At 38.4% G+C, this 17,104-nt stretch overlaps 1 protein-coding gene across 7 annotated transcripts in view; it reads right to left on the bottom strand.

Moving 5' to 3' along the window:
- diaph2 (diaphanous-related formin 2) overlaps window positions 1-17,104 on the bottom strand; it is a 510,558-nt gene that overhangs the window by 314,374 nt on the left and 179,080 nt on the right. For all 7 annotated transcript variants that reach the window (XM_036127356.1, XM_036127360.1, XM_036127361.1 and 4 more), the window contains 3 exons: window positions 12,658-12,774; window positions 5,526-5,644; window positions 760-824 (listed from right to left, as the gene is read on the bottom strand). In XM_036127356.1, coding sequence (XP_035983249.1) covers window positions 760-824; window positions 5,526-5,644; window positions 12,658-12,774 — 301 coding nt within the window. The remainder of the gene's footprint in view (window positions 1-759; window positions 825-5,525; window positions 5,645-12,657; window positions 12,775-17,104) is intronic.

Genomic DNA, 17,104 nt, shown 5'->3' with positions numbered 1-17,104 from the left:
AATAGATGGAAACATGATTTCTGTTCTCAAAGAGCAAGTCTACTTGGACTCAGCAGAAAGATAATGATCTGAATTGGCTCAAAAACAAAATACCGTCTAGTCAAAGTCCACCTAAAATCCAAATCAAGCAATTCATGCTCAAAAATCCTCCAGTGTTGCTGAATTAAAATTATCCTGCAAAGAGTGGGCCAAATTTCCTACAGCGATGTAAAATACGCTTGATGGCTGTTCTCACCACCAAGGAGACACAAAAAGTGACCTTTAGGGGGTGATTATTAGTTTCTGGATAATTTTTTTGTTTGTTGTTGAAAACTAAATCATTCTTTGAAAACCGCATTTTCAATTTACTAAGGTTATCCTTGTCTCATTTTTTGAGGATTTTTAACGTGACAAAAAAAAAAAGTAAAAACAGAGAAAATCTGCAAGGTTGCAAATATTTTTTTCACTGCACTGCCAGTAACTGAATCTCCACAAACCCCTAAGTGAGGTCCAGCCTTAAATACTAAATTACATCAAAGGTTTTCCACATAACTTAACTCTCCCCCAACCTTGTGCACAAATAAGTATACATCAGAACATCGCCATCGATTCCTGTAATGCTGATACGGATCATGTAGCGTCACAGCCAGGTATTGATCAGGGCATGCAAAATCAATAGCTTGTCTGGGAGCTCTGGGGAAGAAAAAACTTTGCTGATGGGAGCTGGCCAACCAAAAGGAGGAGAAGAGGGGTGTGTTATTTGAGTGATTAATGTCTCACCTTTTTGGAGTACTCTACAGCCTTCTGCTCACTCTCTTCAACTTTGGCTTTATCCACACACTGATCTGCAAGACAGGAAGAGCGTGAGATACTTCAAAGGCATCTCGGTTTGCAGCGTGCATCATTAGCTCATTGTGAGACTTGGAAGTAAACTGGCATCTTCGTTTGAAAGTATATCAGAGCGAGCTCGATTTAAATTCCAATTTGGACCACTTGTCTGGGCTGTTGAGGGTTTTCTTTTTCTTTCTTTTTTTTTTAGTAAGTGTTAAAAATGTCTTGTACCATGAGTCTTTTTCATTACGACTGCCAAAAGTATTTTAAGAAAGCCAGCCCTTAATCATCTCCCAGAGGAATAATTTTGAACGCAGCCATTTAAGGTTCCTCTCAATTCACGGAAACTAAGACGATTTCCTGAGACTTTAATCAGAAAAGTTAAGAGTAAGCATGATGTGTATTTTTAAAACCTGAAGCATTAATACAGCTCAGCTATGTTGTTGGATCATGACGGGTTGCGTTGAACTCTTATCCTTCTCTTCTTCCCATTCTCAGTTTACTGAAACAGTTTTTAAAAAGAAGAATGCCATAAGATTAACAGCAAGGTGCTTTTTAATCTGATATTTAAAAGGTGAGATTCTGGAGCAAAAGAGAAAAATCAAAGCTTTAAGTTATGAGTCGGGTCATATATTTTTGTTTAGATCTTGTTGGTTTGTTATTGCGCTTCCCTTTAAAAGTAAACAAAGTCAAACTCTCTACAAGAATGCAAAACCGGTCTAAAACTGCAAAGGCGCATTTTGACTTTTTATCCATCTTTCTACAACATTTATTTGTGTCTTCTCAAATTACAGGGCAGCAGATTGTATCTCAAGCTAAACTTATTGGAAAATCATACGTTGCACCTTACAACAAAAGTAGTACTTTTCCACATTTTGTCACCAAAATTCAATATATGTTTCTGAGGTTTTAGATGATGAACCAAAAAACAAAGCATAAAATAATTGAGTGCAAGTAAAAAAATTTTAACTTTTTTAAACTCTTGTAAAACAAAAAGTGTGGCTCCATTTTTATTCAGGCTCTTGTACTATGACACCCATACATTGAATCCAGTGCAACCTACTGCTATGAGTAGTCAACTATTACTAGTACTAAAGGGAGCCTGCCTGTGTGTTTTAATGTCAGTCTAACAGCTTTAAAGGCTTACTGGAGAACATTGGACAACAATTTGATACAATTGATCACAATATTCTCCTAGAAAGATTTGAAAGTACTATAGGGATTGATTAAGGGGAAATCATCAGGCTGGTTTAAATCTGATCTGACAGATTCCAGTTTGTTCATGTTAATTATAAATCTTCTTCAAACTCTAGGGTCACTTCTGGAGTACCACAGGGTTCAGTCCTTGGACCATTTATCTTTAATATATATATATATGCTTCCAATTGGTAAAATTATAAAACAGCATGGGATTAACTTCAACTGTTATGCTGATGAAACCCAGCTATATTTATCTAAAAATTCTGCTGAATACAATCAATTAATTCGACTACAGGCCAGCCTTATGACATCAAAACCTGGATTACTTAAAATTTTCTGCTTTTAAATTCTGTTTAAAGACAGAAATTGTCATCTTTGTTGGTTCTCAAAAAATAAACTTCTTAATCAGTCACCTAATCTGGATGGCATTAACCTGGCCTCTGGTAATAAAGTAAAAAAAAAAACATTGTGTTATTTTTTACCAAAACATGTCATTTAAATCCCATATTAAACAGGTTTCCTGAGTTTCCTTTTTTCACCTCCGGAATATCGCCAAAATTTAGAAATATTCTGTTCAGGAGTGATGCTGTAAAACTGGTCCATGCATTTGCTACTTCAAGGCTGGACTATTGTAATTCTTTACTATCAAGAAGTCAACAAAATGCAGTTCAAAGCCTTCAGCTGATCCAAAATGCTGGAAGACATCAAGATCTATTTCTCTCACTCTGCTGAGTTCTTCTACTGTTCTCCAATTTGCATTGTTGTTAGTTAAACTTTTAACTTTATGTTCTCACTGTCTCTTTTATCTTCATAGCAGGTACACCTGGTCTGGCGTTCTGTTAGCTGTGACACCATCCAGGGGAGGCCGATCTTCTGCCATTACAATACAACATAGAAAGGATTTCTGGATCAATGTGTTCTGAATCGGTGCTACATAAATAGAATTGAATTGAACAATTCAAACCAACTCAAAAATACTTTATTAATCCCAAAGGGAAATGAAATTAAAGCAACATGAAAACAAGGGAACACACCACACGGGTCAAGGGTGAAGTTTAAATCAAGGTTAGGTTACAAAACAGAATTCCAAGCTTTGAACATCTCATGGAGCACCGTTTCATCAGTCATCTACTGCCAAGCAGCCCACGGTAACTACAGAGCAGCTGTGGAGATCCACAGCTCAGGCAGGAGAATATGTCCGCAACATAACTAACAGAGTCTGTAGGAAGATAGATGGAGCTAAATATAGGGCAATCTTTAACAAAACTACAACAAAGACTGCAAAAGACCTTAGACTAGAGTGCAGGTTCACCTTTCAGCAGGACAAATAAGCACACAGCCAGAGATACAATGGAGAGGCTTAGATCAAAGTCCATAAGTGTTAGAACAGCTCAGCCAAGCTGCAGGTCTAAATCTGTGGCAAGACATGAAACCTGCCGTTTACAGATGATCTTCATACAATCTCACTGAGCTTGAGTAATTGTACAAAGAAGAATGAATAAATCTTTCTGTGTCCACATGTGCAAAGGTGGCAGAAATGTACACCAAAAGACCTGCAACTGTAATTGCAGCTAATGGGGGTTCTGCAATGAGTTCATTCAGTCTGAATGCTAAAAAGAACTAAACAATGCAGAAAAGACACATTTGAAATCCCCCCATGTACATTTTACTAAGCTTCAACAAAGTGGGAGGAGAACCTTTACCTCGCAAAGAGTCGAATACAAAAGAAGGTCACACTTTTTCGGATTTCTAATTGAAAAAAATAATAAAAACAAATTCAAATATCCTTCTTCTTTCAATTTACTGTTATGCATGACTTTGCATTGGTGCATCACATAAAATCCCAATAACATGCAATACAGTTTGTTATTGAATTACTATTATATTATAAATTCATGTTAATGGATCAAAGTCTTTTGTCTGTAGTCTGCTTTTATTACACAGTTAGTTTAAAATGCCAACTCCCTATAAAAGTGGAAACCGAAATGTAAAAAAGGGCTAACAAGAGAAGAAAAGACACATTCAAAAAACTATATATTTTAATAAACTTCAGCAAAGTGAAAGAAAAAGCTTCATGCAGCATCTGCTTTCAAAGGATAAGTTTAAAAACTTTTAATGACCCTTTGTTGGCAAGTCACAAACTAGTGTCACAACAGCGAGAGAAAGAGTCAATTTAGTTTTATTTTTCTGTGGAAAAAAATATCATTTTGAATAGAAGCCAAGATGAATCCACAAAGAACTGAAGAAAAACAATAGTTGAAAAGAATCTGAATTTGTTTGATATATTAGACCAAATCAAACTAACTTTTGAGAAAGATTTCTTATCGTTTTATGTATTCTGATACACTGAAAATCTTGGAAATGATTTCCCCCATCAGCCATTAACTTAAATCAACCCAATCAATTAAACAGTGATGAGGGTTGACTGTTTAATTGTACTATTAATTGAAAGTTGTTGTGAAATTATTGTGAATTGAAATAATTTCAAATAATAGCACTGTGGAGTGGTCAGTAAATGTCATTATAGTGTGAACAAAGATGTTACTTAAGGACAGAACCAGCAAATGATGTTTAAAGTGAATTCCACTAAGAAAACCTAAATAAAATCGGTCAATGGAGACACTGTTTAGAGGAACAGCGTAGTTTATAAATATAGAAATCCAGAAGATTATAGGCCGCTCAGCTAAAAATCATCTCAAGTGATTTAAATGGAAATCAAATCTAGAGAGATGTCAAACTTGGAAATCTCTCATTTTGAATGAAGTAAATAGCACAAAGGTTCAACGAGTGATCAACTCTAAGATGATGAAAAATGGCCCGTGGTTAAATGGCGATAAGTCAGCAACAATAAGTCAGCAGCATTTTGCATCCTGACCTATAAGAACGGCGTCATGGAGGAGCCACCTCCATCCTTGGGCCTCGACCCCCCCACCCAAAAAAATAAATAAATGAATTGTGCAGCTACATAAAAATGTTGTTTCTGAGGCTAAACCACAACATACGGAGGAATTGTTGAATGTAGTCCATTCGCATGAGCTGGAATAACTTCTCAGGTGCCAGAGGTCGGTCAGCTTCATGCTGCACAGATGTGAAGCAGCTCTTATTATACAACTAATTATTAGTTCAGGGATTCACAGGAAAGCTGCATCTTCAAGTAACTTAAGAGTTTAAACGGTTAATGTTGTAGTTTGTAAAGTAAAATGCATCAACTGCTAATATAGGCTTGGATTCATTTCCCCTCCCTTTTTATAGATTGACTATAAATATTATTTTTTCTTGATGCTTACTTTTAAAATAGAAAGTGTTGTGCTCCCACTGCTTTTGTATGTATGGAAATAATTAATATAAGGATATGAAGTTTCACATACTTTTCTAAACACTGTAATTACCTATAGCATAATAGCGTGTGTATCAAGAAAAATACCTTTATCACACTGCTACAAAAGTATTAGCATTTTGACAACAACATGTGACACGTTAAAGACTTTCAAAGTATAAAGCAGTTCCAAAGTTACCAATAAGCTGGGTGAAGTCCACATCCAGTCGTCTGCTGTAGCCAAAGTCGGGGTCCGTCCCACTGCGATGCAGAACCACCTGCGACACGCATTCTTCGATCACCTTGTAGTACTGAGGTCTGAGTGAGGTCACGAGACAAAGCAGAACAATTAGACAAGAAAGATATGAGTGACACAAAGCCCACGAGGCTAATTAACCACAAATGATTCCCTTATCCAAGTAGAGGTCACAAAATGCCATGTCGAAAAAGGCTGCTGCTGCCGGCGAAAATAGGTACACCATTAAATTTGATCACTTGCTTCACCCTTATCATAAAATTAGTAGATTAATGGCTACACAGAACCCAAGCACGCGATCGCCTGTCCATTTCAAGGTGACTGACGGCCGCCAAGGCGACGCCTGCCCCCTTGCATAATTTGCAATCTTCTTTGCCAATTAGAGCGACCGTAAAAACTGAAATGTAAATCTAATCAGTGTAATGTGTGTAATTAAAAGCACAATGGCCGGGAAAACATGCCAGGCAGTTAGGAGTGGGACTGGGAGCGTGGCGTCGTCAAACACGGACTGCGAATCAGCCTGAAAGTCCGCCGCCACGGCGCAGGTTGGTGTGTGACCTTTTCTGTGTAACATTATCAACTTTAATTGCAAGTGACATTTAGCAAATACAATGCCATCTTAAGCCGAGCTCCAAACTGAGAAGTAATTATTTTCTAACCCTGACACAGGCCTGAGTTTGATGTTTAAATCCAAAACTGAAGCCTGTCTTGTTCTTTTTTTTTCCTTTTTCATTCTTTTGAAAGTGAAACATCTTCTAATTTGCGAGCTAACTTTCCAACTTGGGTAGCAGATGTTTAAGAAAAGGGCAACCCTGACCTGCCAAACAAACTAATATACTAAAACTCAACTTTTATGTACAAGTGTATGAAGTGGTTCTTAGACATCAGGCTTATGTCTCCTGCTGGGTCTCTTCAAAGCATCAAAAGGGGAAAAAAAAAAAAAAAAACTACACTTGAAAACATAAAAATAAAAACTTTCAATTGCAAGATTCTACAATCTCCACATGCAAGAAAAATAATTATTTTTACATCAAAAAGAGCTGCAGTCTATACATTAATAAATTAGAGCAAATAAATACAAAATGATTGTTTTGAAATTGTGATTTAGTGATCCATTCAGCTTTACTGTGTTTAAAATGAACCAATATCTGTGCACTGTGGCCCTGTGACGGACTGGCGACACATCCATGGTGTACCCTGCCTCCCCCCATAAATGGCTGGATCAGCACCAGCCCAGCCTGGTGATTTAGTAACACAGATGTTTGCTCTCCATAAGCCAGGAGATGGCTACAAGGTATCTACTCCTCAGAACTTGCCACCATCTACAGTCAGATTCATAATTAAAATATTTAAAACAGCCGGTCCTGTTGCAAACACAAGGCTGGACGACGACTAGGCCATCTGGCCACAAGATGAGGATGAGGGAGGAACTCCAGCAATGAGTGGTTCTAGTAAAAATGCATTTCAAAGGCTTTTGTACGGCCGCTGGTTATTATTACAAAAAACCTATCGATTTTTTGTAACTTTGCACTTTTGGTCATCTTGTGACAGAAGACGTTTGGCATGAAGTGAAGGATTTTACTGTAGGACATTTCATAGAAACCACACAGGAGTTAATACCTTCCTAATGGCTTTGTACTGCCGCTCAGGCAGCTGATTTAAACCTATTTTAATCCACTACAAGAAAATATGGTTAAATGACTCCAATAATAGCTATAGGTAAGATGTTGCTTCCTTATTATGTTTTTTTTTTGTTTAATCAGCGGTCATAATTTGTTACATTTTATAAGTCGACTGGCCCAAATGGGGATCAGACTTAAAATAAATCAGAACAATGTGCAATACAATGTTAATAGTGTACAATTATGCTTGGTTATACATGAGATTTGCCATTTTTATGATCATTTTGTCCATAATTGATGAAACCGTTGAAACCATGAAGAAAAAAAAAACATATATCCAATGCTTTCAGTACATGGTTACAGGTGAGCTTGCCATTGGGTACAAAATGGAAGTAGGAAAGGACAAAATGGCAATGTTCAGGTACAATATGGGGATAAAAATTAGTGAAGGGGTGAATTGAGCCTTTTTGTACACATCTTCACCATTAGCGACACACATGGTAAACCTTGACATTCAGATAAAAGGTGAAAGGTTAGAAACATAAATCCAATCAAATTCCCCTGATCTCCACTGAATTCATAGTTGGGAGGACAACTACACCTTCATGTGTTTTGTTATTTTACCACCAGTGGAAGACAGTAAAAGATCCACCTTCATGCATAAATATGCGGGAGTTTAATATTTTTAGCTTCCTCTAGATTGTCCGATTGATTTATAACCACAGACGTCTAAAAGCCTGAGGTTTTAAGACAACTTAGATTAGATAAGGACTTCAGACTGATCAAAGGCTTGACTGTCTGCAGGTTCTGTATGAAAAACATTAAGCTAGAAGGGGAGTGGGGGGGGGGGGGGATTACTGCTGCTAAAATGTGATAATTGATTACAGCAGGCAGAACTGTGAACAAAGTGTCCGCTGCCAGGTGGGTTAATTTTGTCCAAAACGACCAAAACTGCAAATAAACAAAATATGCCAGTGAGAAAATAAAAAGGAACATGATAGCACTTTGTTGCCTTCAAACATTAAAGGAAACCGAGTTAATATCAGCTATTTTAAGTCTAAAAGCTAATCTGAAAGTATTTATTCACTCTGATTTATAGTGGGTGGACAGGGCATATCACACTGGAAATGTAAATGTAACCCCCCCCCCCCAAAAAAAGAAAAAAAAAACATGAAAAACTCAGAGTAAATAAGAATAGACCGGCGTTTAGGTGTGCTGTTTTGAAACGCCAAACATTAATCTTGAGCTGGTGGATTCACCCACTCATGACTGGCACAGGCTGGTGAAAGCTCACACGTCGCCCCGCATGGCTTAAGCACTGTGGGACTCGGCTTACAACTGTCACGAATGCACACCACATTATTATCTCAATAAGCCACACTATTTTCCTCGTCGTCCTCCGCTGCCGCCGCCCGCCCGCCGCCACAGAGCAGATCGAGACTGGGTGGAGATAACTAGAGACGGAGAGAGTGACCCAGAACTGTCAGGGCCCTTCCACAGTGGGCAGGGCTGGGCTCCCGGAGCGAGCGCATGTCCCCAGTATCATCCTCAGCCTCTTCTTTTTCTTTGGCACCTTCATTTCTTTCTGGTGATAACTTGTGGTTGAGCTCAGCCCCAGCCACTTGATCCAGCCTTGCTCCACATAACCAGTGTAATCCCCATATCAGCAGGCTCCAAAAGAGCAGATCTGCTCTAGATTTGCTGGGTTGGGTTTGATGTGTTCCAAATCATTACACTTGCAAGGAAAGATTAATTATCAAAAATAAACCCAAACCTCGTGGGGGGGGGGGGGGGGGGGGGGGGAACACAACTTGTGTTTTGTTAGGAGACTTTATAGTAGACAGAGCAGGTTCACTCAGAATTAGAAGGCTAAACGTTCAAGAAGCAATTGCTTCATGCTGTTACATCCGACAACGATAAAAGGTAGGACTGAGTGATAGAAAAACCAAAAAAAGAAATTACAGTTTCTTGTAAAAGTATTTAAATTTCCTAATTTTTAGGAATTTTTTTTTATTTTAATGCAAGAAACCGCCACAAAAATGCGTATTATTGTGAGGTGGAAGGAAACAAACTGCATCATGAAGGCCAAGGAACTCATCAGACGGGTCACTGAGAAAGTTATTAAAACATTTAAAGAACATTCAGGTTTTCGATCAGAATCCCAGCCATTAACATGAAAATCAGCCAAAAAGTTAATATAATCTGTCGACAGGACACCGATTAGTTGTTGACTTAAGGAAACGGCCTTTATGGAAGACTGGCAAGAAAGAAACCACTGTTAAAAGAAAGCCGCTTTGGGACTAAAATTGAATATTTTGGCACACATGCAATGGCTATGTGTGAAAGAAATCTGAAATTCGACCTCACCATTACACTCCTTAACCATTATAAAACATGGCGGTGGCAACATAATGCTGTGGGGATGAGTTTCTGTGGTCAGAGTTGATGGGAATGTCAGACTCTGTGGCAAGACTTAAAATTTATGTTCACAAAATTGTATTCTCTAAAAATGCAAAAGGTTGAAGATTCAAAATGACTTGCAGCTGCAATAGCAGCAAAATGTGGTTTTATAAAGTATTGAGTCAGAGGGGCTGAATATAAACGAAAGCTATTGAGGTTTTTATCTGTAGACCGATACATATTTTTCCTCCCAGTTCACAATTACATGGCGCTTCTTGCATATAAAATCCCCCGAAACCCATTAAAGTTTGCAGTTACAACATGACAAAATGTGGAAAGGTTGGAGGGGAATGACTACTAAAGTACTGCACAGTGACCCCAACCAATGTGCACAGGATCCCCGCACACGCTTTTTGTAAACCGACACAAATTTGGAGTTCTCTCTCAAATTCACCTCGTTCAACTGCAAAACCCCTAACCCCTTCGAGACAAAGAAAGAAGAAAAAAATACAGTATTTATTTGAAAAAGCTGCATCTACGGCTTTAGTCCTGCAACTTCCATCCAAAATCCACAAGCTGTGATGTATCGGGAATAAAATGATGCATTTCTGCTCTTAATGTTTGTGTTCTGAGTTTATACTTCCATTAGTTTTGAAGGCTGAACGGAAAAGAAATTCAAAACATATCTTTAAAATAACTTTTTTTCGTGAGCAGTTCTAGAGATCCCTTCGTTCTTCTGCCTCCCGTAGCTGCACACGGGCCACGAGGCAGAGGTAGACGTGGGGAAACCAGATAGTTAATGTGAATTCTATTTCTCACTTCCTCCGAATAGATGAGGAATGTATTATTCATGACTCCGAGGGGACAGCAACTTGTCTTTAGTAAATTCATCTACCTCCTCTCATCCTCCAGTTATCTTCAAACTTTCTCTTTTTTTTTTTTAAGTCTCGGTTCTGGGAAAAGTTCTGACGCAGCATGAAATTAATCAGAGCCCCTCTATTAAAAGGGAGTCACACTCTCATTCTACAGTCACGGACTAATCTGCTTCTCAAACAATACGGCTAAAAGCAGAGCTTACGTTTTTTTTAGAGTGGCTTAATTTCCCACAAAACAAAACGATGTCCTAATGATCATTCGGACAGTGCAAACAAATAGCGGCCACATGCTATTTAACAAATGCTTTCTCCCGAGCAACACAGCCGACACTTATCCAATTAAGGGTGTTGGCTGGAGTTCTACCAACTTGCCGAGTTTAACATACAGATATCAGCGATGTAGCACTTCTGTCCTAGATAATGATTCAAGCTACAGCGGATGGAAATCTGAAGGAAAAGCCCTAAACCCCCAACAATATTTTTGTTTGTAACCTTCAGGCTAATATAGGTTAATGTTATTAAGGAAAAGAGTGCCAGAGAGTAGGAGAACATAATTATCTCTGGATTTATAGCTGGAACCTACTACGGAGTGTTAGGGTCACCTGGAGAGAAAGAAATGAGGAGGAAGTATATTTTTCTGGTTGCTTGCCCGTTTTCAAGATTAAAAGACAAAACTATGAGAAAAAGACAAAAATGAATAAAACAAAACTGTGGAGAAAGTATACTAACACTGCCATCGAAATAACACTGCCTTGTGTAAATGAGAAACTCTCCTTATAATTCAGAATAAAATTCAATAACAGATGATTCCTCTTTCAGCTTGTTAACATCTGGAGGGGAGATGCTGCTCTGGAGCAACAAACCCGTTTCAGCATTCCTCCTTTTCAAGACATTATTTTGCACTTTATTCCCAAAATACATTTTTGACTTTATTCTATAAAAGAAGAAATCCACATTTTTTCCTTCATCCAAATGACCTTAATACTACTTAGTAAGGAACCAGAAATGTACCAACACTGAATTCAAAGAAAGGTTTTTCCTCATCTACCGGCATTGAATAAGATCAAAATGGATTCTGTTTACTAAATCCCAGAATAATATTTATTGGATATTTCTGTTTTAACTGTTTAAGGAACCTAGACTGCATTTAATCATCTTTGGTTCATTAAAATGATTTACTTTATATTGTTGGACATTCTCATTATAGTATATTTGTTTTAACTTTCTGCACATTTTAGTTTTCTCGTCTTTTACAGTCATGTCCGTCTTTCTGAATTACTTTGTAATTATATTTGTGAAAGGTGCTATAGAAATAAAATTTACCTACTATTTACTTCAAAACAATATTTCAGATTTAATTTATTTTCTACAAAAATCAAAAGCTTTGTTTCAGGACCACCTCTGATAGAGGGGAACAAAACTACCATATCTAACCCAGTGAAATCTGGACTAAATTATTCTACGCTAATAATTAAACTTGAGTGTGAGGAAAAACAACCAATTTTACCAAGAAGTCACTTGAAGCAGCAGTACAAAGCACTTAAACTTTAGAGGTTTGTTGAGTTGTATTAGCAATATAGATAGATGTAACCCATTAGGTATTCCTTTCTCAGTGAGAAATTGACATTTTCAGAATCAAATTGGATATTTCACACCAATTTTGCCCTCCAAACAACTTACAAACTAATATGTTCAGTTTATTTGATCAAATTTATCCTATTAAATCTGTCTTACACACACACAGAATGGTACATCATCCTTCAGTGAATATGTTGCTACTGAAGCGGCCCTGTAATTAACTTTCACTGCTTACAGGAGTTAGGCAGAGCCTGGAACAACGCATGTTAAGTCACTCCTCCTCATAAACCACACACCTTTCCCAGGTACCTGTGTTTAATAAAGCTTATAGATATGGCCGTTTTTCATTGTCTCCCTTTTTTAAAAGCCCATTTAAACCTGGTGAGGATGTTTTATGGAGCGCTGACCGAGGACTTACAGGCATAAGGCAGGAAAAAATATTAAACGAAAGTAAAATAAAATCAAAATCATACGTTAGTGGTTATTGTATCTGCTATGCAAAAAAAAGTCAAGAACCTATAGAGGCAGAGTGAGAGCAAGCCTCAGCAGGTCATCAGTCAATACAAGGCCAGCAGTATGTAAAAGCAAAGCAGAACTTACCTGATGTAATAGTCATTCCTGATAAGCAACAGATGCTGAAGGATTGACAGAAAGTAGGACTCCGAGGAGGTGTCTTTCACCATATTTGACAGGAGATGGTACACCTCATTCATATCAGTGAGGGAAGCAAGGTTAGGGAAAAAAACAACATCTCCTTAAATCAGATAGCTATAAAAGCATCCAGTCTGACAAACTTATTCAACCCCTGCGAACATTTAAAGGGTTTATTACAGTTTGTTTTCATTAGAGGCGTTTATTTTCTCAAGATTACAGCTCAGCCGCTCTGACAGGTATCATCGCACTAAAGTCAACGGAGATATAATTTCTCTTTTCCGTTGTCTCTCGGGGGAGCTATGACAGACTGAACTGCTAAGCTGAAAACGGGGACTGGCATTGAAGGAGCCTCCCACAGGCTCACCTGTCATCCCAGACCTTTCAAGAAATACAAAACTAATTACATAAAAAAAGTCACAATTCTTTAACCTCCTAAACCAAAAAAAAATATAAATAAAAATCTTGAGGCTCTGATCTTTTGCAAGGTAAAAGTATATGTGAGACTAAACCCTTACGTTGAAACTGGAATGCAGGCAGAAGCGAAACGTTAGGCCATTAAATTTGCAAAAGCTATTGATTGTGTCTTTGCTTTGCTTTCTAAAGGAGGATCTAATGATGGCTTGACATCTAAAGCAGCTGGTAAATCTAACAGGCCTTTAAGTTTAAATCTAATGAGCAATACGTCCTGATTATGAGCACTTGTTTCAGCTTTTCAACTGCTTAGAGATAAAAATAAATAAATACTGAAATTACATATTCAGAAACAATGCCCGTTGCAGGAAAGGATGGGCATACATAGCATAGTAAAAACACATTTCAGATGGTTGTTCTCTTAAAATTAATTCCCCCAAAATACAAAAGAGTTATGAAAACGTGCAAATTTCCTACCAGAAATAGCAGAGCTCAACCACGAAGGCTCATCATGTTTGTTCAGAACTTTACATGCACTCACTCTGGAGATATGCTTATTAATTTTCAGTTTTTAATGACGCATGTGAACCATTGTTTTAAAGGTGGGACGATTATATGAAACAATAATTATTTACCAAAACGGGAGTAAGGTGCAAACATTTGAATTTGTGGATTTGAGAAAATCCACCTCAGTTGCAAATTACATGACAACAAGGTTCTAAAGTTGGCTAAATATTTGACCACTCTCCTTACAACGGTAGATGTTGTTTAAATTGTTTGGTTTCCAGGCCGATATAACTTTTAAACGTGTTCCAGAAATTTCCGTCAGGGTTCAGGAATCATTTTCCAGTTGAAGTATCCACTTGTCTCCAGGTTTCAACCATCTTACCCAAAATCTGACCCTTAGAGGAAAGATGGATTAAGATGGAGCAGACCAAAGAAATAACCAGGAACAGGAAACGAAATAGGCCGGCAGCGGAACCAGCAGGAAAAAACACCCTGCTCCAAAATAAACACCTTCAAGCTCAGCTGAGATTTTTCAGATGTTCCCAAGTACAGGCCAAACGACAGGTGCAGGTAATCACTAGAATTAAAGTAATTGACAGAAATGAAAAGAGTGAATGGTAGGAGTGAATCTAAATAAAAAAAATAAAAAAAAACTTCATGTTAAGCATGGTAGTGGCAGCATCATGCTGAGGGCACAGTTCACTGCCGGTCATACTGGTTTATTGTATAAAGATGACAGAAGAATGAACTGAGAAAACAACATTAATTTTTTTCTTTTCCCTTAAATGAGCAGCAAGACAATTTAAACCTGGACGCGATGATCCCAAAAAAACACCTAATTTATGCCTAAAACATTGGAATCATGTCAAACAGACAGTTCAACTGGCTCTATTATTTTATAATAATAGAATTAATTATAATAAATAATTGTGAATTTCTCCAATGTGAGATCAATAAAGCCTATCTTATCATACAAGAAGAGTGGTCAATTGTCCAACTAGAATTTTAAGAGTGAGTTTTTGTAAAATATTAGTAGGAGTATGTGCAATTATTGAATCAGTATATTTAATTTAGACATAAACCTGTGCATCTAATTCTTGATGCTTGAAATCATGGGATTTTTAAATTATTATCGTGGTTCAAGGATCGTTACCAGAAATAAACAAAGGCCTAAAAGGATTACGACATCCATGCACATGATGGGGGGTGTATGAGCACTTCCCAGATTTCCTATGTGCTGAAAGCAGTTGGATGAAGAGAGCGTGCCCTGCTACGCCTCCGGAGAAGATTGAAATCCAAGCATAAATCGTAGACCTTCACCACCTGCGTTAAAATATTTAAACAGAATACCCACAATGTCATCAACTGCCACAGGCGACACGTGGATGCAGAAGGAATGTGCTCATGATCTATGGGTTGCTCCGCTTTGCCAGAGACCTCACTGCATGTGGAAAAGATCGATGCTTTTAAACGCTCTGTTAATCAATGTTAACAGTGTCTGTAATTAAAATGCTTTACATTTTTTTTTTTTTTTTTTTTTTTTTTTTTTAAGAAGCAGAGAGGGGAATTAAAGCACTTGGAAAGTATCATTTCTCTCCCCCTGCACTACCTGCATAAAAGGCCTGGGAGAATTACCAGCCCTGAGAGATTCAATTATAACCTCACCACAGCTGCATTTCAGAAGAAGGGAGAGGGAGCTCAACCTGGGAGGGAGCAGAGCTACGTTCGTCTATCAATAAGCTTCGGACATAACCCCCTGATGTAAAACGCTGAGCTCCTCAACGCCCGCCCCTCCGTCCAATCGAAGCTCCTCTCCCCCTCGCTCTCGGTTTCGCCCCGTCTCTTTACGCTCTCTCTCCAAATAATGAATAAACATGAGTGGCAGTCAAGTGTGATGTAGGCCAGTCATGGCGGGGGTCAATCAATCACCATTTCACAGTTCATTAATATTTATTAGGGGCCTGGAGTCATCCCCTCACCACCTGGACCTGGAGTCGGACAGAGGAGACGAGCCTCTTCAGGTTAATATTTATGAAACCGCTGGGAGGAACAGGACCCACGTGCAGAGCTCAGGTGGTGGAAGTTCTGCCTCGGCGCGGGTGTTTGTGTGGATCTGTGTGCGCTCCGTGCAGACAAAAGGACAAAGGGTAACCTGGGTTTTCCAATCAGGGCCATTCCTCGCAGATCAATACCACATTGTCCTTGGAAGCAAACATTAGGCCTTCTCATTTGTGAACCTGCTCAAGCACATCATTAATCCAGCTACACCCCCCCACCCCCCTCTCTCCCATCTCTATGCACAGATACGCAACTCCTCCCCTCGCATGTGTCACACCAAACTGTCACTCACAGTGGCACTTTCCTGCTCTTACAAGAGCTGTGGAAGAAAATAGTTGCGGGAGCGAATATCTACATAATGTCAGAGTCTGGTTCGTCTGCTCACAATGTCAGCTATTCATACATGGCCTGAGAGAAGATTTCTGAATTATTAAAGAGCTCTTCTCACAGATGCCACAAGAAGTTTGCCACTCAGGACTAAATCCGTGCTCCTCTTATTACTTACCCGCCGAGATTTTAGAGCCAAATGGTGGAAGGCTAGTGATAAAGCTCTGTTTGTCTGAAGAAACCGAAGGTACGGCTACGGAGGGGAATCTCAGTGAATTGGAATATAGTTCCAAGTTATTTTATGACAGCGTGTCAATTCAAAAACGGAAACTCGTTATTACAGAGTCATTACACACAGTGAGATGCGTCAAGCGCCTATTTTAGTTCGTTTTGATGATTATGACTTTCAGCAAACGGGGGAAGAAACAACAACTTCAGCGTATCAGGATATAAAAAAGACAAATAAAACTGTTTTTAAAAAAACGTTTTTTTAACATATTGTGTTACACAATCTTGGCGTAGACTTATGACTCATTTACACCCTTTACCAGCAGGGTCAATAAGAAAATATCTGGCTGTTCAGAGTAGCTTTTCCACGCAAACTGGTGGAAAGTTTAGTGGAGGGAAAAAGTATGGTAGAAAACTAAATAAGCAGCAAATTTTTCAGCTTATTGAAAGGTTTGTCCATGTGACGTGACAGCATGTGCACTAAACACTTAGTTGGCGCTTTTTTTTTTGCATTATTTACTGAATCGGTGTGTTGTGGCCTACAGGCGGTGAGGCTGAGGCACTTCTAAGGTGTTCAGGAAGCAAAGGTTGCTTTAATAACAGCCTTCAGCTCATCTGCTTCGTTAAGTATAGTGTAACATCTTTCACTTGACAATACCACAAAGAGAAACTATGGAGTTTAGATCAGACCAAGCACAGTAATACCAAATCATCTAGGCCTTTTGGTACTTTTGGCATTTTAGGCAGATGTCAAGTCCTGCTGGAAAATAGGAGAAGCATTCTTATGAAGCTTGTCTGCAATGAGAGGAATGAATAGCTCTACAATTTCATAGTGTTCAGCTGTGCCGACTTTCATGTTCAC

The sequence above is a fragment of the Fundulus heteroclitus genome, chromosome 23 (assembly GCF_011125445.2).
Source record: "Fundulus heteroclitus isolate FHET01 chromosome 23, MU-UCD_Fhet_4.1, whole genome shotgun sequence".
Lineage (NCBI taxonomy): Eukaryota > Metazoa > Chordata > Actinopteri > Cyprinodontiformes > Fundulidae > Fundulus > Fundulus heteroclitus.
Note: the sequence above shows the minus strand (reverse complement) of the source record. Positions and strands in the feature narration are given on the sequence as shown.